This window comes from Anopheles ziemanni, chromosome 3 (genome assembly GCF_943734765.1).
Source record: "Anopheles ziemanni chromosome 3, idAnoZiCoDA_A2_x.2, whole genome shotgun sequence".
Lineage (NCBI taxonomy): Eukaryota > Metazoa > Arthropoda > Insecta > Diptera > Culicidae > Anopheles > Anopheles ziemanni.
The window spans coordinates 12,756,340-12,776,340 of NC_080706.1; the positions used below are offsets into that span (position 1 = coordinate 12,756,340).

A 20,001-nucleotide genomic window follows, 5' to 3' on the forward strand; every position below is an offset into this window, starting at 1 on the left:
GTCTATCAGTGTTTGAATTTCACTGGTGATCTTTAATAATATTGCACAACTAATCAGCATAGTTTATACTTACAGAACATAAGTGTCGACATGACGCTTAAAAAATAATCAAAAACACATCTTTTTAATTTATTTTTCCATTATTATTTATTAAACAACTCTAATTTATCACTTGTTTTCCAATAGGAATCATATGAATCTTTTATTTTGATGCAATTTGGAAAGTATGCAATGTTTTTTCCTAGCACTCACGTGGAGCAACGTCGTATGCTCTTCTAACAAATGATAGAAATGGTTGGCTCGGGGGTTGGATCGATAGACCAGAAAAGTTACCAAGAGAGAGGAAAAACTACTACATTCTGCTGAGCTATTAGTAAGTGCTTTACATTACATTGCTGTAATATGTATCAGTCCAATGGCAATCGAATAACTGTAACTGGAATCTGGAGGGAAAAAGAATACCGACAAATAGGACAAGCTACCCTGTGATCCCTATGCGGCCTTGACCGCTTTTTAAGTTCTACTCTATACACTCTTCTGTTGTTTCCCATTTTTGGATTCCGCGTTTGTCTCTCTGATTGGGATTATCCTTCCCGCTAACACGTTAAATACAAAATCGATGAAGATTAATGATGGACCTATCCGGGATACGTGATCGTTCGCACTTGCGCGTTCATCTGCATGATTTTTTGGTTCAGTTTAAGATTGTGATCCTTCAAATACTTAATCAGGTCGGCCTGTTTCTCTAGAAGTTCGGCCGTGCTGAGACCACGCTGGGTCAACCCAAGCGACCCGCCACTAAAACCGCGGTTGTCCTGTAGTGCATCCGGAGGCGAAGCGGTGCGATTGAACCGTCTCACTTTTGCTGCAGAGTAGAAGAAAATTAAACATTGTCCATCGATGTTGCATCAACATTACTTTTAAATTAAATCTCTTACCAATGTAGGATCCGTTGACTATAGCTAGTACGATCGTTTCCAGCCCGGAGAAAGCAGAAATGTATACGATGGGCGATAGTAGTCCAACTACGACGCATTTCTCTCCAAACGCGTCACCGTAGTAGTGCTGAATCAGCGTTTGAATCGCAAGCAGGAACGTGTTCCACAGCGAAACTATTTGCAGCGGTACGGTTTTGTGACCTTCTACGGTGCGGTGGAAATCGTGGTATCCGTTAAGGCGCAGTTTTTCATGATGTTTGCGCACCAGGTGATCGAACAACTGCAGTGCCAACAAGAATCACAAATTGATCAGTATGGAAAATGCTATCAGAAAAGACTACTAACTTACGTAAGTAACTATCCAAAATGCTGCCCGCAAGTATAACATTATAAAGTACGCTTCACATCGTCGACTATCCTCCCAGGTTGCCGCAAGGATAATTCCAGTTAGGGAGATACAACTGGATACGAAGAGATGGAAGCTGTTGAAAAATCAAGCGATTATTAGTGAAACTTACCCGACGAAAGTAGAGGAAAGTTCCGAAAGCAAAACATATTTGCACATTGCATCGATCGAAACCGTCACTATTTAGCTTGTTCTGTTATTGCAAAAATCACTTTGAATCACCGGGGAACGTAAAACATCGGTTTTTTGATAAGGACAGTAGGCAAAGCGCAACGTTGGTGTATTCGGATATTTTGATTCCGTCTTATCATCACTCTGATTTCTTCCAACGCAACACACTGTCGCTTACTTTTGGGGTCGCGCTACCCTCTTGGATTAACGTTTTGTGATCGAACCGCTATCAATGTCTTCAATAAAATTCCATGTTGATGCCAAAATAAAATGGTCTCTGATAACACACCCCGCGGTAGGAGGATTTCATTTGCGAACTGCACGAATTGCAACATCCTACCTGAATGCTGGCACGGTGCGGAGCGGCCGAAAGCCGTCGTCGTCCTCCGTCGCCAGAATGGGATCGAGCATCGTCCTGCTGTCGTCCATTCTCGATGATTCGTCAAAGAAACGTCCACCCTACGAAGGACACATAGGAGGGAAGTAATGAAATAACACGAACTGCAATAGAATACTTATCGTAACAAGTCCGGTGAAGCCTTACCGAGTTCGATGTGAAGTTCCGTAGCAAACTGACCATAGCTTGCTGCCCAGAGCCGAATCTAAACCGATGCGTTTTTTAGACAAGAACGCGCATACTACACATTCGCGGGTTCTTCTCTTGGTCGTGGTGCTCGATTCGTGAAAGGGTTCAACAAAAAAACCTTTTCTAGGCGTAACAAGGGTCGCAGCTTACACACAAACCGCGGAAAGGAATGACGAACAGAAAGAAAATGATTGTTTTGAAGCGCTGACGAGTCACGATTAAAAAAACAAAGTACTAACACATTCAGTTCATTCGCTTTCGTAACAAAACACAGCTGATAAGAAATCGTGGAGAAAAAAAGAACGCTAAGCCGAAAGCGTTGTTATGGTGCCGCGGGTATGCTCTAGTGGACCCGCGACTTGTTCCTCCGTGGAAATAAAAATAAAGGAAAAAGTTATGCTGCCTTTCGGATTCTATTCTTCGTTTCTATGGTTTGTAAAACGTTTTGAAAACAAAAGAATTCGGGTGAAATGCATCTGTCAGTTGCCCTAGTGAGAATGACTAATCAGCAGTGAGTACGATGATGTGATCGTTGATCGACGTAAAATCTGTTGCTTGTTCTTTAGATGTATAATTACAATTCCCACATAACTCGACTAATAAATATTGAATCTTGTCGTTATTTGGCTTTCTTTTGTAGGCAGTTTTCATTTGTAAATTGATTGTGTGAAAAAGTGTGAGAAGCGTTGACAGCAGCATCACACCGACATTTCTCACCAACAATGGCAACTGTCAAACACCGGTCAACTGTCAAACAACGCAGTCGCCATCGCGAAAACACGCATCTTTTCCAGAGTGGGGAAAAAGTAAAAGTTTGCTGTTGGAATTACTGAAAAACACGTATCGCGAATCTCTAAAATTCGTTTCTAAAGAATCATCATGTCGGGAAGAAGGGTACCGGCAAACGAGGATCTCTCGAACGTGGAGTTCGAGACGAGCGAGGATGTGGAAGTGCTGCCGACGTTCAACTCAATGGGGCTCCGGGAAGAGCTTCTGCGGGGTATTTACGCGTACGGTAAGTATCGTCGCATGGTGCACGCTAGAAAGTGACCGATTTCTCTTCGCTAACGTGCACTCGAGCAATAATGGACACTTCGTGTTGTTTTAGGGTTCGAGAAACCATCCGCCATTCAGCAAAGAAGTATTCAGCCGATCGTAAAGGGTCGTGATGTTATTGCTCAGGCACAGTCCGGTACGGGTAAGACGGCAACCTTTTCGATTTCCATTCTGCAATCGATGGACACGACGCTGCGAGAAACACAGGTCCTCTGCCTGTCCCCGACACGCGAGTTGGCCGTTCAGATTCAAAAAGTTATTCTGGCATTGGGAGATTTCATGAACGTACAGTGTCATGCCTGTATTGGAGGTACAAATTTGGGCGAAGACATCAGAAAGCTCGACTATGGGCAGCACGTCGTCAGCGGTACTCCGGGTCGTGTATTCGACATGATCAAACGGCGCGTCCTACGAACTCGTTCCATTAAGATGCTGGTGCTAGACGAAGCCGACGAGATGCTCAACAAAGGCTTCAAGGAACAGATTTACGATGTCTACCGGTATCTGCCGCCTGCCACGCAGGTGGTGCTCATCTCCGCCACCCTACCGCATGAAATTCTCGAAATGACCTCCAAATTCATGACCGATCCGATCCGCATCCTGGTCAAGCGTGATGAACTGACGCTGGAAGGCATCAAGCAGTTCTTCGTAGCTGTAGAACGCGAGGAGTGGAAGTTCGATACCCTTTGCGACCTGTACGATACGCTGACTATCACCCAGGCGGTCATTTTCTGCAACACTAAGCGCAAGGTGGACTGGTTGACGGAGAAAATGCGTGAAGCAAACTTTACCGTCAGCTCAATGCACGGCGATATGCCGCAGAAGGAACGTGACGAGATTATGAAGGAGTTTCGCTCCGGCCAAAGCCGTGTGCTGATTACGACCGATGTTTGGGCGCGCGGTATCGATGTGCAGCAGGTGTCGCTGGTAATTAACTACGACCTGCCGAACAACCGTGAGCTGTACATTCATCGCATCGGCCGTTCGGGTCGTTTCGGCCGAAAGGGTGTGGCCATCAATTTTGTCAAATCCGACGATATCAGAATTCTCCGCGACATTGAACAGTACTACTCGACGCAGATCGATGAAATGCCCATGAACGTAGCTGATCTTATTTAAGCATATTTGCGAAAAGCAAACAGATACCCATTTAGTGCTATTCGTTCGCACTATCGTCACCGGCACTTAGTAAACTTTAAGCATGTAATCATACATTCTCTATGTACGAAACTTTACTAAACGACTTGAAATAAACGAAAAAACATCCAATCCTAAATAACTAGCTTTTCAAAACCAATCGGCCAGAACAGAAGTGAATGAAAGTAAATAACTTTTAAAAAAATCCTTATTATTTCTGTGGTAGTTGGTGAAAAGTTCATTGGGCTAACTGTATTTTTACATTGCACGGGAAGGGTCATTTTCAAAAAACGCAATGGATGAAGTAATGTCATGCAAGTTTTAGCCGATAAAGTATCGCCATTTGATTAAATGCTTTTCGAAATGGTTCCAAAATTTCATTGGAAATAAATGGAAAAACTACAGGACCCGAAAACCGTCGTTTAGGAAAAAGGATAGCTGAAAACAGTGTCCTTATTCCTTCCATTTTCTATCGTTCGACAGCGTTTGACGTTTAATAGTACAGCGCAGTCAGCAGCAGCTGTTGGTTTGTAGTAGGCATGGTCAGTCAGTATCGCTGTAGCTTAGAAACAAATCGGGAGTGAGAAAGTGGTGTGCCATTTTGTTTGAAAGTCAAAATTGTCACGAAAACGTCCTTGGAATCGCATCGCTAGCGAAACGTCCCTGCGTCCCCAAATCGTTTTTCCTGTGCGAAGATTGTTGAAAAAGAGTTTTCCACGGAAAGAAACGTCGAAGTGTGCCTAGTTTACTACTTTTGTTCGTTGCACACTGTTTTGCTTTGTCTCGCTCGTGTAGCACCCACGGGGAATGGTTTTCCTCGCTACAGTTAATCGGCAATTTCCATCGGTGGTGGGTCAGCAGCCGCAACAGTAGCAACAACAATAGCAGCACCCGCAGCGTATCCACCCCTCCTTGTTGATACGTGGTGCACGTAGCGATGGAGAAAGTGAAAAGTGCTGAACGAGTAGCCATTATCAAAAGTCGTCCCAGCGGTGAGCAGAAGGTTGCAAATGGTGGTTCACTGACGGTTTCGACCAGCGACAACATGCCCCTCCGATTGCGACCATCGTCGCAGCAGCTCTTTCACCAGCACGGACCGTCACCGGGTGGCCAGTCGGCGAGGCCACTGCCAATGGATCGCGTGGAAACTGGCGACAGGCAAAGGAGGAACAACGACGACGACGACAGTGGAGCCGACGACGAGGAGCAGGAAAATCAATACTTTTACGAGGATGAAATTGTTTGCCTCACCCCCAAAAATGGTCACGTCAAGTTCGGCCTGGTGCTGGACAACTACGACGACAGCGACGAGGAAACGCCGGACGAGGAGGCACCGAAGCGCGGCGAAATTCGTGCCTGCTGGCATCCGGACGGTCGGGAGGAGATTATCAAACAACGAAAGGTGTGTATCCTTTCCGTTGCCCTCCGTGTGGCAACCCAAAGGCATTATGTAATTTTAGTTACTTTCGAAAGTAAAAAATCGAAAATCAAGTTCGTTAGTCAGCAGTTCGTAGGTGGCAAACCTTCTTTCAAGCATGCACTTCCACCCTGCCTTCGCTCTCTATTTTTTCCTAGGTCGGCCTGGCTGACAGGACACTGATGCCGGGTGACGTTGTGCGTCGGTTGGTCCCGGGACGGGACACTCAGCGCGGCTACTGCCATGAGATATTCGTTCGGGCGGATCTAAGAATCGTTGGCACAAAGTACGTCGTCCGCAACGTATCCTCCGAACGACTGCGGCCACTGCTTTCCATGCCGAAGGACAGTGCGGTGTGTTTGGACTCCTGGGTTGGCAGCACCAAGCAGATAAATGAAAAACTAGTCCTAAGGTAAGTTAAGTTTAAGTACGTAGGAAGATGTTGCCGGTTGGTTTGAGAATGCGCTCGTGGAATGCTCGTGTGGTGCCACCATAGCGTTAAAGTTTACGATCGAAATATTTCAAATATTACACTTTGCATATCGTTCAAATGACTCACTCGCCACTCGGAGCAGCGAGGCGAGGTTTTGTCTCTAAAATTGGAATACTCCGGCGCGAATAGTTTGCTATTAATGACATGTGATCGCATCGCCTATGCATTCGTATTGGATAGTGACTATTTCTATAATGCTACCTTTGCCTCTTTCAGATCATCGTGTGGTTCTCTGGTGGAGGTGTGTCCAGCGAGTGATCTTGGAATGTTTCGCGATCACAGTATGCGTTTTCGGCGAGGATTCTTCTCCGAGACACTGTTCTATCCCGGCCAGCAACTTACCGGTTTGCTGAGCGAGTTGAACGTCAATGGCAAGTGGTTGACGACGTCCAACGAGATGAAGCTGAGCCGTAAGAACTACATGCAGGAGCGCAAGTTCACCGTGCAGTCGGTGGAGCTGCAGGGCGTCACCGTACACTGGCAGTGCAAGGTTTCGAGCGAGGATCTCGAGCAGAAGCTGATCGAGGGCGTAGCTGGTGGCATCCCGCAACCGCCCGAGTTTGTCATGGGCGAGGACTTGAAACGGCTCAAGAAGCTGAATATGTTTGAGTCGTGTATGCTGCAGATCAACGATAAGAACTACCTTAAGCTGGAAGAAGCAGACGTGATCTGCACGAAGAGTGCCTGGAAGAAGCAAATGGCCAACCAGTATCGAGAGATGCTGCTGGTAAAGCACACCAGGTCGGTGAAACCGGCACCGCCGGAAGAAGGGAAACGGACCAGAGGGAAAGGATTGGCGGCAAAGGATTCGGGAGGAAAACTGTCTGTACGGACAGCGGGTAAATTGGCCGAACGAAAAGCTCATGCCGGTCTCGCAAAGGAAAGCAGTGATGATGGATGGGAAACGGACGAAGAGGGGGAGCTATCCGACGGTGCTGCTTCGTCCTGTTCGGCTACATCGAGAACGTCCAAAAGTCCCCGCAAGTCCCCGCTACTGGCAAAGCGCGTCCGTAAGCTAAGCCGACGACATCTGGCTGGTGGCACCGATCGGTTTCCGTCCGCCGGTGATGAGGTGGTGACGGAGGCACTGGTCGTCTATAGTACGGCCACGGTCGTGTGGCAGGATGGGACGATCGAGCAAAACATTCCTTCCACTGAGCTGCGTCCCATCCATCATCTGGACGATCATGAGTTCTTCCCGGGTGACTTTGTACTGACGGGCAACGTGGCCCGTGTATCCTGCCGGGACTACGGTGTTATACAGAACGTAGATCACCACGGGCGGACGGCGCGGGTGAAGTGGTTCACGACGTACACTAGCACTGCCCAGCCAGAACCGACGTACAATGGCGAGTCGGAGGTGAGCGTGTACGATCTGAAGGATCATCCCGACTTCCAGTATCGCCCCGGTACGATCGTCATCCGGGTGGCGAATTTTGTTGGTGCGGAGGGTAACTCGACGGCGGGCCAGGTGCTCGATAACTACCCGAACGGTCAGGTGAAGGTGTGGTGGGTGGACGGCTTTGTGAGTATGTGCTGGCCGCAGGATATTTTTGAGGTCGGTACATACGACTCGGAAAACAATTTCTGGGGCAGCGTGGTAGATTCGGACGGCGATGGCGATTCGTGGGAAACGGAGGCTGAATCGTGCCATTACGGTGACGCCGACGAAGCAGCATCTCAAACCGGGGTGGTTCTCAAACCGCAGCTGACTGCCAATCTCGAGCGGGCTCGGGTGGCCATCGCGCGACTGGAGGAGCTGTTCAACATTAACCCGCACCTGCAGAGTCAAGAAACGATGAAGAAGCTCATGATGGTGTACAAAAAGTGCCGTTTGCTGGACCGCCTACTGAACACGAGCTTCTTCCACGAGCGACACTTCATGGGGCTGGTCGAGCGGGTGCGCAAATCAAACAGTCAAACTACGGCCGAACGGGTGCAAGATCAGAAGAACCGGTTGTTTAACGACACTACCAACACAAGCACGCCGTCCAATTCTAAGCTTCCCACGCCAACGGCTGACGGACCGAAATTGGAATATATGGTACATATGACGGCGCTGTTCGGGCCATTAAAAACACCCTCCGTCAGCTCTCCTACAAGCTCCGAAAAAGCCTTGCCCGAGGAGGACAACGAAACGAGCAAGGCGAACTACAACGTGGGGATCGCCAGCTTAGAGCTGGACCGGGCCAATACCGTTTGCATGAAGATGAACGATGATGCGGAGGTCGATCTGAACAATACCAGCTCCGTGTTCGACCTCGCCACCGGTGACTCCGAGGTGGACAAACAGCAGGACCCGGAGGAGGAGGGCGAGAAGGAGTGCGTTTCGGCGCGGCTTTGTTCGCTCATCAAGGGTCAGCTGATAAAGGTGCTGGAAGAGATCAATGAGCGATACGGACTCGAGGATCCGTTCAAGGGATTGAACGTATCCGACGAGGAGTTGCATACGCCAACGCTAGCCTCGCTGCCGCCTTCGTGGGCACCGTCACCGGCCGGAACGCCTGATGTCGCCCCGGTTGATGGCGGTCCGGATCCTATGGCTACCAGCTCCCCGACGGTCGAGCCGCTAGGTATCGCCCCAGAGTGCTTTCAAATTATCGAGTCTGCACCGACCTCGCACAAGTACCATCTTACGCTGTATCAAACGAATAACGCACAAAGCTTCTACAAGGCGGTCCAACGGGAGCACTGGTTGTTACGGACCGGGCTGCCACCGGGCGTATGGGTACGCACGTTCGAGGATCGACTAGATCTACTGAGCGTGATGATAGAGGGACCCAAAAAAACGCCCTACGAAGATGGCCTCTTCCTGTTCGACATACAGCTCGGGCAGGACTATCCAAGGGCAGCCCCCTTATGCCACTACATCAGCTACTGCACGGATCGGTTGAACCCGAACTTGTACGAGGACGGTAAGGTGTGCGTGTCGCTGCTGGGCACGTGGTCGGGTCGTGGCACGGAAGTGTGGGGCCCCACGAGCACGTTGTTGCAGGTCATTGTTTCCATACAAGGACTTATTTTGGTGGCCGAACCGTATTTCAACGAAGCCGGCTATGAGAAATTAAGAGGTAAGGGACGCAGAAATGTTGTTACTAGAAATATTTTACTTTTTATGATTTTGAAAAAAGAAAATGCCATTATTGTCTAAAATCTTCAATAAGCTACGCTTATAAGTTTTGTTCCACATCACTCACACGTGTCCCATTTTTCCAGGTTCGCAACAGGGCAAGGAGAATTCACGTATGTACAACGAAATGGTGCTCCTAAAGCTGGTCCAGTCGATGACCAAGTTAATCTCAAATCCACCGGAGGTATTCCGCGAGCAAATATTAGCCCACTTCCGCACACGCGGTCAGCAGATGTACCAGCGTCTCCGGGCATGGATGGAACTGTCGTGTGATGTTAACCGACGTGCCTCGCTTGCGGAGCAACAGCAAGGTAAAGTGGCAGGAAAATTCATCGCGCAGCTTGGGTATTACCAGTTTTTTCATCCTGCCTTTCATTTTAGCCGAAGCTGTTGCATCCATTTCTCAGCCCCAGTCCAACGCAACATGCACCTTGGCGGAGTCCAACGATGGAAACCGGCCAAGACCGGTGATAGATGGCAGTGCTGTGGATAATGTTCCTCCTCCGGAGTTTCTGCTCATACCGGCAAGTCGTGGCTTTTGCCTTACCCTAACCGGGCTGTTGGATGCGTTCCAAAAGCAACTGCTACAGCAGGGCCCTTCGACACCGGCCAGCAAATAACAACCGTGTTATGCTACCTGTTGTTGCTACGTCGCAACTCATCACCAATTTCCGATTTTACTCGCCGCCAGGTTGGTGATGTCACTAGCTGGTGTGCGTATTTTCATGTTTTCGCCTCTTTTCTCTAGCGTTCTCTGAACGGAATACATGTTGCTCCAACGAGGGCTGTTTGAGCTGTATGTTGCTCCAATATAATATTTTTATTTGGTCTGCACTGAACAAGTTTTACTCTTTGTGCAGCGATGGACAACTTTCGATGATATGCGGAACATATCCGTTGTATAACAAACATTCGCGAGTGAAGTTTTGCGCCAGAATGTGTGTCGTGAAGGCGTTCTTTTGTTCGCTTGCGCTTGTTTCCAAAAACGAACCACAACAGGAGCGTTCATCCGTTTTCAATTTGGTTGCCTGTTTGTTGATTTGTAAATCTTCCGCAGCAACGATTGAAACACTTTCAATAAACGTTTAGTTCCTTTACTTATACATATCATCATGCTTTTTGCATACGTTTAGCTAAGTAGAAATGTTATTTATTCAAGCTTTTTTTTAAAGTTTAGTAAGCTTCGGTGTTGAGTATTATTTACTTCTCAATCTGTATTATTTACGCACCATGATTATCGTGTAAGTTGTCATATTACTCGCAATGCTTTGTCCGTTTATGTTATGTGAGCGTTTTTGTTATCGATGTCTGGAAGAAGATGTCTCTTCAAAGGGCACACGAAAAAGCACATTCAATATTTATGCAGAGTGAACGTTCCACTGTTCCTAATCCTAATGCTAATGGGAGCTGCATCGCAATACCTTAGTTGTCCGCGTTACCCATCCGTTGTCCTTGCGTAGGATCCAACGGGAAGGGAATGATTAGAAGAATGTTTAAACACGAAATCTCGTATAAAAGCTGTGCCTACAATTAAATCAATTAATGAAAACTTACTACATTTACCAAGAGCCGAAAAATATTCGCCGAGTTCGCTCCATTCCGTGGAAAGGTCGCGGAGCGAAAACGTTGAGCGTAACGCCCAAATGCGTTGTTGGCATTTGTGTGAAATCGAAGGAAGGAGCTTCGAAAAGAAACTACCAAATGAGTAAACGAAATCAAAACCAAATTCTCTTACCAAACGAGTAATACTAGCAAAGAACAATAATTTAGAACATATAATACTAACACTTCTTGCATCGCACTCGCGGTCGCCCAAACACACATATGAAGATACTAATGGTTCGCGCACGAACTGATGGCGGAAAACTGTTTTAGAAACGTACGCTAGAGATAAACGCAACAACGCAACTGAAAGCCCCCGAGACTGGTGGGGATGCCTGCAAATGCATTTGCTTTAAAAAAGTTCTTAAACCACAACAACAACGTAGTATAATAGTGGAGGGAAAAACTAATCGCTAGGACTTCTGCTCATGAAAGTTCGTTCGTTCGTTCGTTTAGTTCACTAGCTCCGTTAGGTTAGTGAATTTAAGAGAAGAACGCAAGGTATGAACAACAATGCTCCAACCGTGCATCCATCCTATCCGACAAAATTCGCACAGCTTTTGGCAAAAAAAAAAATTAAAAAAAGTAAAAATGTGAGAATACTTATAATACCACAAATCCGAGCCCTTTTTAGACGGAATAGTCGTTAGCTAGACGCTGGTCACCCCAGTGGTCGTTAGAGTTGGGAGTTGCTCGCGGTATACGAAATGGTTGGATTACGCCGGAATTTGAATGGCAGAATTTTAGAGCGGGCTCGAATGCTGTGCCGTGTGGATGCTGGAGATTATGAATTCGACTTACGGAAAGCGTTAGAAGAGCAATGCTGATTAGAAATAAGACTGCAGCCGAGCAGAGCGTCAAACGATGATGGAAGCAAACGAACCAATCTTTAGCAAGTTTGGATGTCTGGTGTTCCACTACAACCGAAACGAACAGGATTTACGTTACGTTTTTCTTATCGATATCTCAGGTTTTGCCACTTACGTGCGTACTGTGTACCTTATCATTCACCACCAACTGTTACATAAAGCGTGAGATGTTTAAAGTAGCTAAAGCGAATTATTTTTCCCGGCCTAGCAATATTATCTGAAATGCACAATGGATTTCCTATCTCGGTTTATGTCCCCGAATGTACAGAGAACACTGGAAAACGACCGTTATTTTACCGTGGTGGAAACGTTTTATAGGAAACACGGTACGATTCGTAGGATTGGTATAGAAGCGTTGCCCACATCCACCCCAAAACAAGTGACCGTGAAAAATGGATTCATTTCCCTGCCCCTTCTCATCTGTGCACCAGTTTTCTGGTTAGTTTGTGCGTGATTTCTCTTCGTTTCTCATTTTTTTGGCTAGGTATTGTAATATGAAGGAACAGATCAGTGTGAAAGGAAGATAAAGGCAAGCTGCTTAAAATGGCGTTTGTGCGCTGAGCTGAGTGAACAAGTTTTACCGTACCGTAGAATCTCAATACACTAAACTACTGCAATGCGAGATGCCGCAGGATCGCGCAGGATTACCTAGCGAAGCCAGAGCGTTACAAAATAAATCAAAATCGATACCGATAAAGTATTGCGGGGTTTTGGTACCACAATGTGCTGCGACTATTATATTGAGAAAATCTACCGAGGAACTCCGATTCAATGTGAGTGCAATTCCCACGAGTCCGCCAATCCCACGTGGGGCGTTTATCCAGTTCAACCTAAGATTTCCTCCTTTACGATCAATTGACCCTTTCTCCTTTGCGGATGATTGAATTATGCCACGAATTAGTGAAAAAGACTGCGATACGTCGGCGGGTGAGCAGAAGCACTCGAGACGAGGCGGGATACTATTTGTTAGTGTGAATTATGCACCGCGGTGGCAAATTAGACAGACTGTCGCCCTGTCGATGTTAACTAACCGGAAGTGGCGCATCGAGAGCTGCGGCAACACAGGGGTGGGGGGGGGGGGGGGGGGGAACAGAAAGAACTGTGGAAAAGATAACACACAAGAACGCAGGGAAGAATTCTGTTTTCAAGCATCATTTAATGTGTTCAATTTGTGTACGTTCCGTGGGCCGATGTTGGTGTGGTATGATGTTCGCCTTGGGCCGGCCGGTACGCAGCGATGGACGAGCATGCAAATGTTGCTGCTGGCCGCGCTGCGTGGTGCGCTGCATGCGGTTGTAAGAGTAGTGCACCAATGGTGTAGACGACGCGACCCCGCATCAACATCCGGTCCCGTCCCGTTTCGATGCCAAACAGAGCCAATAACGATAATATTACCAACAGTGTTGGAGGATAACCGACCGGGGGATCGTGCGTCGTTGTTGTTGTTGATGTTGCAAAATAAATTAACCAAGCCCACAAACGGGCGGTGATGGTGGTGTTGGAAGGCAAGGGGGGGGGGGGGGCAGCGGGTCAGGGAAGAGTGATGGTGCGCGCTTCGGAAACGCTTTAGTTCTTCAGCGAGGCAATGAAGGGCTCCAGCAGGAAGATCAGCTCGACCTGTCCCTCCACGTCCAGCTTGTCCTGGGCGAGGGCTTCCTTCGCCGGCATGGCGCCGGTACCGAGGGCGAACATGATGTCATCCTCCATGGTGAGGGTCGCCTCCGCCGGGCCGTCCGACTCGGTCAGCTTGACCGCCTTCAGGTCCAGCACCCACGACTTGACGACGGTGCCGTTCTGCTGGATGCGGAACTTGTAGATCTGCTGCACCTGGCGGTTGTTCGGGTCGATCGTCTCCAGGCGCTTGGCGATGCGCTCAAAGACGGCGTCGGACTTGAGGGTCATTGTGGTGCAAGGGTGACGGTAAAGCTGCTGGCCAGATGGCACACGAAGGGGAAGGATAGAGAGAAGGGATAATAAATCAATCCCAGCACATACACAATTCGCATATAATTATCACAATCACGCTTTTCACAGGCACAAACTGAAAGCGGCACTGTACCGGCACTCTCAGCAGGATTACGGCACAACTAGGTTCGGTATGGACACGGTAGAAACCACACGTCGTACTTACCGACTGACGGAAAACACTGGGCGGCGGACAGTACCAAACTGATGGGGACACAACGGTTGCGCGTTCCTATTTAAACGGACACACGGACACACACGGACCCGGCAAGTTCGATATCGGGACAGAGCGCACCGGCTGCCTGTGTGGTCGTTATCGCCGAAACCCGCAGGAGTTTGCTTCTTGTTCTTCTTTCGGTATCCCCCCGGCCCATTCCCTCCATTCCGCCCGCGTTCAGTCGGCTTAATTTGTTAGATTAAGGTACAATACCGTTTGTCCCGAAGGCGCGTTGCAGTTAGAGGGTGTGGTAGAGTACGTCGCGGGAAAGTAATCTACGTTGGTGGGGAGAAGGTGGTGGTCCGCTGGAGATGCGGGAGCATGAGGCACCGGTTCGTTCGGTGACAAGAGCATGTGCGGATGTCCAGTATCCAATGAATGAAGTATGCATGACACTGAGAGGCGTCCGATGCATAGTAGTGGTTGTCACAGTGAGTCACTGATAAGTTTTTTACAATGGAGCCTATTTAAATTTGTTTTAATTTTGCATACAATTTCAAACCCGTTCAGCCACCAAATTTTTTTATGTAAATACACAGTTTTTAAAGTCAAATTAAAATTAGTAAGTGATGGAAACCAAAATCTAAAGGATTGATTTTCTAAAGTTTTGTTTCTTTTTATTTATTATTTAATCAATATCAGTAATCAATTCTGCTAATAACTGCAGGATCAAACAACTTGTGAGAATAACCTCTCTTATCTTTTTATTGTAATGGATATTTGAACGATACTCAAAACACTCTTGTACCCTTTTATTACAAATGGTTAATCATGTGTAGAAGGTCTACCACATCTTATTTTACTTTATGTATAAATGCAGTTGACAACTCTTCCGAAGAGCGCACTATACTGTAAGGTCAGCGGCATTTGATGTAACGTCCCGAGGTCAACGTTAGAAGCAGAAGAACCAGGTCAGCAAAATATGGTCAGAACAGAACAGTCGCTGTACCAGCCGGTACCCGACCGGTCGGATGTTGGATAAATTATGCAATTGTTATGCTTCAGACGAGTGTCAGGCGGGATTTCTTCTTTTCCTCTTTACTTTCTGCATCAACAAAAAAAACCCACTCATGACTCGCTAGTATAGTGCATCGTGTGGCGATACTTTCTTTCTTTTCGCGATTTTTTATTCTTATTTAATCATCCATTTTTCCCTTCCACCCCCTTTGCGATCTTTCCCTTTGGCGGAAAAGAGATTCGCCAGTCAAAAGAAAGAAGCAAAGTGAAAAGAAGAGCCGTTTGCGAAAAAAAAAGCTGCCGAAATCATGCCTGCACCCTGGAAAATAGGGGTCATAAATCAAAACCGGCAAGAATGACGAATGGCGATAACGAACTTTGGAGCCCTGGCAGCTCCCGCGAATCGATTCGTCAGGTGCAACACGGATTGCATAGAGGGTCATTTCGATGATTTTCAGCCTGCAACAGACGTTACTCTTCGTTGTTTCAATCAGTGGGATCAGCTCTATCTAGCCATATCTACCTGAATTTGCATAATTAAAAACATCAACACTTATCGGACTAGGATCAGTCAAGTCGCGATACCTGACCGTCGCTGTTGAAAGGATCACCTTTTTAGGCACATGTTTGTTCAGCGCATTGCGATAAGATATTGAGTAAACCAAAGAACCGTAAACCAGAAATAAAGCAAAATGGTTGTAACGCTGTTTAATCTAACGGATTATGCGCGAGTGTGGGCAAGGGTAGAAATTGATTACCTTTCAAAAATCGACCCGAATCAGTACACTTGTTTCTATGCTATTTTTATTTGCAAGTGCACCACCAAGACGGCACCTTTGGAACACACCTATCGTTTAAGGAGTATTTTTTTCTTTTTGCCTGCATCAAAGAAGTCTTTCAACCTCACACAATTGTACGGTGCATTTACTCATATAAAGGCATCAGTACATTTATCAGTACCTAACACAGGTGTGATAGAGATAATCGTATCTACCGCCAGCGGCGTCCGTCCCTAGTGAAATCGACCGTTGGAGGTCCTGTGCAGATAGGGTTACACCGTGCAAAAGGATTAACGGACGAAGTCGAACTTTGATCGCGAAACCGAAACAGTCACAGAGTGTATTACGTCTGTCGATCTTAGACATGTGTTGATAATCAGTTCTGCTACAGTAAATTAGATTGAATGTTGCTTCGAACATCTTAAGCAATCAATATAAGTTAATTCAATGTATAATAATATTTTAAGCGACTTCAAGCCGTAATAGTGCCGAAATAAAAATTAACACGCAATGATTATCAAATCATAAATCTGTCACCGATGGGAGATTGCAGCGTTCGAAGCAATGATTGGTTGTATTAAGATATCGTTTGATTATGCGATTACGATTTTCATGCATCATTCTACCATACTGTTATCGTTAGTTTTGATTGATTGGCAAGTCATTTCGGTTAGTACCAATGCTAGCAATAGCCATCGAAAGTGTATGATTATGGCTTTAGGGATTTGATGCAAATCCTTCAAGCATCATCATTCAAAGAGCATTATTAAATAATATTTTACGAGCATAGGACTTCTTAAGAGGAAATTTCTCTTGAGTGAAATTTCAGTGCATATTACTATTACTTCAATCGTAACATTTGGTTTTTATATTTACAAAATACCAGAATCTTTGTAACTCAAGAGTGAACTCACTTTACATGCAAATACTGTTTATTATCACGGATTTTGAATGATGTGAACTGAATATGCAACTGAAAGTCAATTGAAACATTAAATAATGTTTTGAAAATGCTTCTTAATTATTAATTTTAGTTCCGGTAGGATAATAATGTGACGAATTAACTGATTTATGCAGCAATCTTTCACTCGATAGTCCGCCGAACTCATATTCTCGGTGTACTGCTAACTGTCTAAATGTATGCTCAACTTTCAATAACAGCCGAGCTTCCAGAGATATCAAATGCAAGACTACTAGATAACGGCTCTATCAGTTTCTCTCGCTTTGGGTGCCGATGGACTCAAATTGATCAGTAACCTGCCATTATTTCGGCTTTCGACAGTCATAAACATTTATCCGCAGAAGGATTTGCGATTGTGTAAACGACTCAGGAGTTCTATGTGTTACTCTTATCAGCACCTGCTGATATGGAACAAGCAAAAATCACTTACAGTACTGAATTTGCACTCGCTGTCAATAATTGAGCCCTGTGCATAGAGTGACTGTTTCAGTCTGCCTGCCACTACCATCCGTGCAGTCGATTAGTGATGTTCAGTATGAAGTTAAAATGATGACCGTAATTTTTCACATGCCTGAATGTTGATAAATCTTAAAATAGGAAATACGAGCTTTGTTTGCGATTGTGAAACTACAAATTCTTGAGTCAGTGCCCTAAGTTGTGTCAACTTGAACAATTTACAGAATTAGAATAATTGTCAATGAGGAAATCAACATTTTTATATATTTCATAGTATTTAATCAAGCGCTATCACAGTAAAGATTTTACTTTTTTACACAACGCTTAATATAATTTTAAAAATCCATATTGATATTTAAATTGTGTGTTTTTAAAATAATTTGATAGAATTTTACATCGCCATAGCAATTTACAATTCAATACGTAGAGCTTGGAATAAAAAGGAATATCATTTTTAGATCCATTTATTATTTTCGTAAATAAAGGAACAACGTTTGGTCTTTTACTTTTCATCATAATTATATTTTAAACACCTGCAGTTTATTTATAAATACAAGTCATATTTATAATTAATATGGTTGCAGTAGCGATATTCTAAAATTCTTAATAACATAGTGTGCATAATTATCGTACAAGTGGGAACGTCAGATTGCTTTTTGGATCGGCGGTGGCTCATTCATTTACAAACTCTCTATCCAACACCATCAAATAATCTCTATGTCCTGCCGAGTAGGACAGCACAGGACTGTCGCGGGGGGTCCGCTACAGCCGAGCGGTTACGCCGGATTGAAAATCGGCCCATGAGCGGCCAGAATGGGTTCAAATCCCAACCGATACCTGACCCCACGTAGGAGAGGACTGACTATCCACGTACACAAAGGGAAAAAGTCTTGTAAGCCCTTAAAGGGAAGGCATGACCAAAAGACGGTCGTTATGCCAAGAAGAAGAAGAAGAAGTCCTGCCGATTACACAGATATTGATCGTTCAGTATTCCTAAAATACTTCCTACAGCATAACGTCCATAGTAAGCACATTGTCGTAATTGCGATCATGATGAGTACATTGAAGTACCACGATAAGTGGTCGATAGTTGGTTTCTAATTTGGAATATATTTTTCTTTTTATTTAATTTTTTCTTAACAACTATTCTACTTGTGCATGTGAACACGTGCAAGGTGTCGTTATTTAAACGTTGGCGCTTCTCTGCTATAAACGTATTTATAGCACAGCTCCATTGCAAGGTTGCCAGAAAAGTCTAAAATAAACCACCGTAATCCGTACAGTGAAAATTATGCTTACTATTTTGAAGATAGCGTTTGATTGAAATGAATAAAAGAAATATTTATAATGCATTTTCATTATTTTAATATGTATTTTTCCGTTGATAGTTGCATCGAATGCTTCAAAAAGAATGCATCGTGAATAATCGATGAAACGAATCGATGAAACGAACATTTTAAAACACCGTTGCTATTTCAAAGCGATTGTAAAGTAATGATTATTCTTTAATTTTTTTAAAGAAGCTCAAGTTTCTAAATATCGTTGTAATTGTGTTTACATTTTTCTAAAAATAGTTTTATGAAACCAAGTTGTGCAACATGTCTGTTTCGTCGATTTATGCTATACCTTGGTGGCTGTCAATTTATTAACAATAGTGCTCCAGACTACAGCGCGACCTCTCGTTACGAAACGCGACGCTGCCTGACACTCGGGGTCCACACTGCAGCGCGACGTCCCGTTTCAAAAGTAGCCCAGTTTCGGCAGAACAATCGCGCAAGCCAAGCGCGACAGAGGTAGGAGAGTATGTGGAAATATGTATCACATTGGGGCGCAAACTTGGCTAAATTTTTTTATTGAATTTTGAAATAGTAATGCATGATATTTATTTAGCTACGTATTTTATTCACCCTGAGTGAGTTTGGCGCTTCCACACTTTAAATTCACTGAGAATACAAACTTAAACAAACAACGACGATATTTTGGCCTGCCGTAGGAAGTATATATTTCCACATCATCTCCTACTTGTTGAAGAGCAGTTTATATACGTTTCGGCACCCGAAAAAACTTTGGTAAAAATATCAATTAAAACGGAGTTTGATAACTGAATTACATTTGTGAAGCCTAAAAATAAGAAATACAACGAAAAATCCGATGTTTCGTGAAGAATATTGCTCGTTTTGTTCTTCTTCTTCTTCTTCTTTCGGTATGCGAGTCGGGGTATATCCTCCTACGCTAAGTCGAACAATTTGTTCCCTTACACGTAATCAGAGGCGTACCAACTCTGTCCGAACTCCTATGAAGGGGCTCGTCCTTTAGGACCGGCTATAATAGCCATATGTCCACCCGCCGTCCACGGGAGGGATTCCTTCCGTTGTCAGGACACAAGAACTCGTGGTCCGCTTGATTGTCTCAAACGGCACGAGATGTGCGGCAGCTAGGATTTGTCTGACCTGAGCTCCAGCTCGGCGTCACCACGCGGTCGTGCCGTAACCTTACTTTTCCGCTAACCCTTTCAGGAAACTTATGCACTGCTAACATCCGCTCTGATGCACTGCCGAACTGGAACTGGCTCGTTTTGTTCGCGTTTGTGATTCGGTTTGTTTACGTTTTGTCCAGTTGTCGGTTTGTTTACGTATCGAATTGACATTTGACAAGAGCTAGCGCGACGTAGCGTTTTTCGCTGTTTCTACACTAGCGCGATTTGTGCGACACTTTTTTTGTATGGAGTTCGGCCGCCTGTCAGGCGACGTCGCGTTTTGTGACGGGACGTCGCGCTGTAGTGTGGACCTCGAGTATGGAGTTCAGCCGCCTGTCAGGCGACGTCGCGTTTCGTGGCGGGACGTCGCGCTATAGTCTAGATC

The 20,001-nt window shown here is 45.5% G+C and overlaps 4 protein-coding genes across 4 annotated transcripts; 2 read left to right on the forward strand and 2 right to left on the reverse strand.

The window, feature by feature from the left end:
* Positions 1-139: 139 nt before the first annotated feature.
* LOC131287002 (transmembrane protein 192) lies at positions 140-2,512 on the reverse strand. The gene is made up of 5 exons (XM_058316016.1): positions 2,060-2,512; positions 1,856-1,974; positions 1,288-1,420; positions 939-1,218; positions 140-865 (listed from the first exon to the last, which is right to left on the reverse strand). Exons 1-5 carry the CDS (start codon positions 2,093-2,095, stop codon positions 639-641), a joined length of 795 nt encoding a protein of 264 aa, XP_058171999.1. The 5' UTR covers positions 2,096-2,512; the 3' UTR covers positions 140-638.
* A 342-nt stretch (positions 2,513-2,854) lies between these two features.
* Positions 2,855-4,420, forward strand: LOC131289024 (eukaryotic initiation factor 4A-III). The gene is made up of 2 exons (XM_058318217.1): positions 2,855-3,116; positions 3,210-4,420. The coding sequence occupies exons 1-2, from the start codon at positions 2,981-2,983 to the stop codon at positions 4,274-4,276; spliced, it is 1,203 nt and encodes a 400-aa protein (XP_058174200.1). The 5' UTR covers positions 2,855-2,980; the 3' UTR covers positions 4,277-4,420.
* A 625-nt stretch (positions 4,421-5,045) lies between these two features.
* On the forward strand, positions 5,046-10,179 carry LOC131289678 ((E3-independent) E2 ubiquitin-conjugating enzyme). Its single transcript, XM_058318976.1, has 5 exons — positions 5,046-5,696; positions 5,870-6,123; positions 6,421-9,275; positions 9,421-9,645; positions 9,716-10,179. The coding sequence occupies exons 1-5, from the start codon at positions 5,232-5,234 to the stop codon at positions 9,952-9,954; spliced, it is 4,038 nt and encodes a 1,345-aa protein (XP_058174959.1). The 5' UTR covers positions 5,046-5,231; the 3' UTR covers positions 9,955-10,179.
* Positions 10,180-13,021: 2,842 nt separating this feature from the next.
* On the reverse strand, positions 13,022-13,707 carry LOC131287706 (peroxisomal multifunctional enzyme type 2-like). The gene has a single exon (XM_058316783.1). It carries the CDS (start codon positions 13,705-13,707, stop codon positions 13,372-13,374), a length of 336 nt encoding a protein of 111 aa, XP_058172766.1. The 3' UTR covers positions 13,022-13,371.
* Positions 13,708-20,001: the final 6,294 nt, after the last annotated feature.

Bases quoted from the DNA above. Each gene is read 5' to 3' on its own strand.
- LOC131289024 (XM_058318217.1), top strand. From the start codon at position 2,981: ATGTCGGGAAGAAGGGTACCGGCAAACGAGGATCTCTCGAACGTGGAG. The intron at 3,117-3,209 runs GTAAGTATCGTC...GTGTTGTTTTAG, and splicing joins GCGGGGTATTTACGCGTACG to GGTTCGAGAAACCATCCGCC.
- LOC131287002 (XM_058316016.1), bottom strand. From the start codon at position 2,095: ATGGTCAGTTTGCTACGGAACTTCACATCGAACTCG. The intron at 1,421-1,855 runs GTAGGATGTTGC...ATTTTTCAACAG, and splicing joins CGCACCGTGCCAGCATTCAG to CTTCCATCTCTTCGTATCCA. The intron at 1,219-1,287 runs GTAAGTTAGTAG...TTGGCACTGCAG, and splicing joins CATTTTGGATAGTTACTTAC to TTGTTCGATCACCTGGTGCG.
- LOC131287706 (XM_058316783.1), bottom strand. From the start codon at position 13,707: ATGACCCTCAAGTCCGACGCCGTCTTTGAGCGCATCGCCAAGCGCCTG.
- LOC131289678 (XM_058318976.1), top strand. From the start codon at position 5,232: ATGGAGAAAGTGAAAAGTGCTGAACGAGTAGCCATTATCAAAAGTCGT. The intron at 5,697-5,869 runs GTGTGTATCCTT...ATTTTTTCCTAG, and splicing joins AGATTATCAAACAACGAAAG to GTCGGCCTGGCTGACAGGAC. The intron at 6,124-6,420 runs GTAAGTTAAGTT...TGCCTCTTTCAG, and splicing joins AATGAAAAACTAGTCCTAAG to ATCATCGTGTGGTTCTCTGG.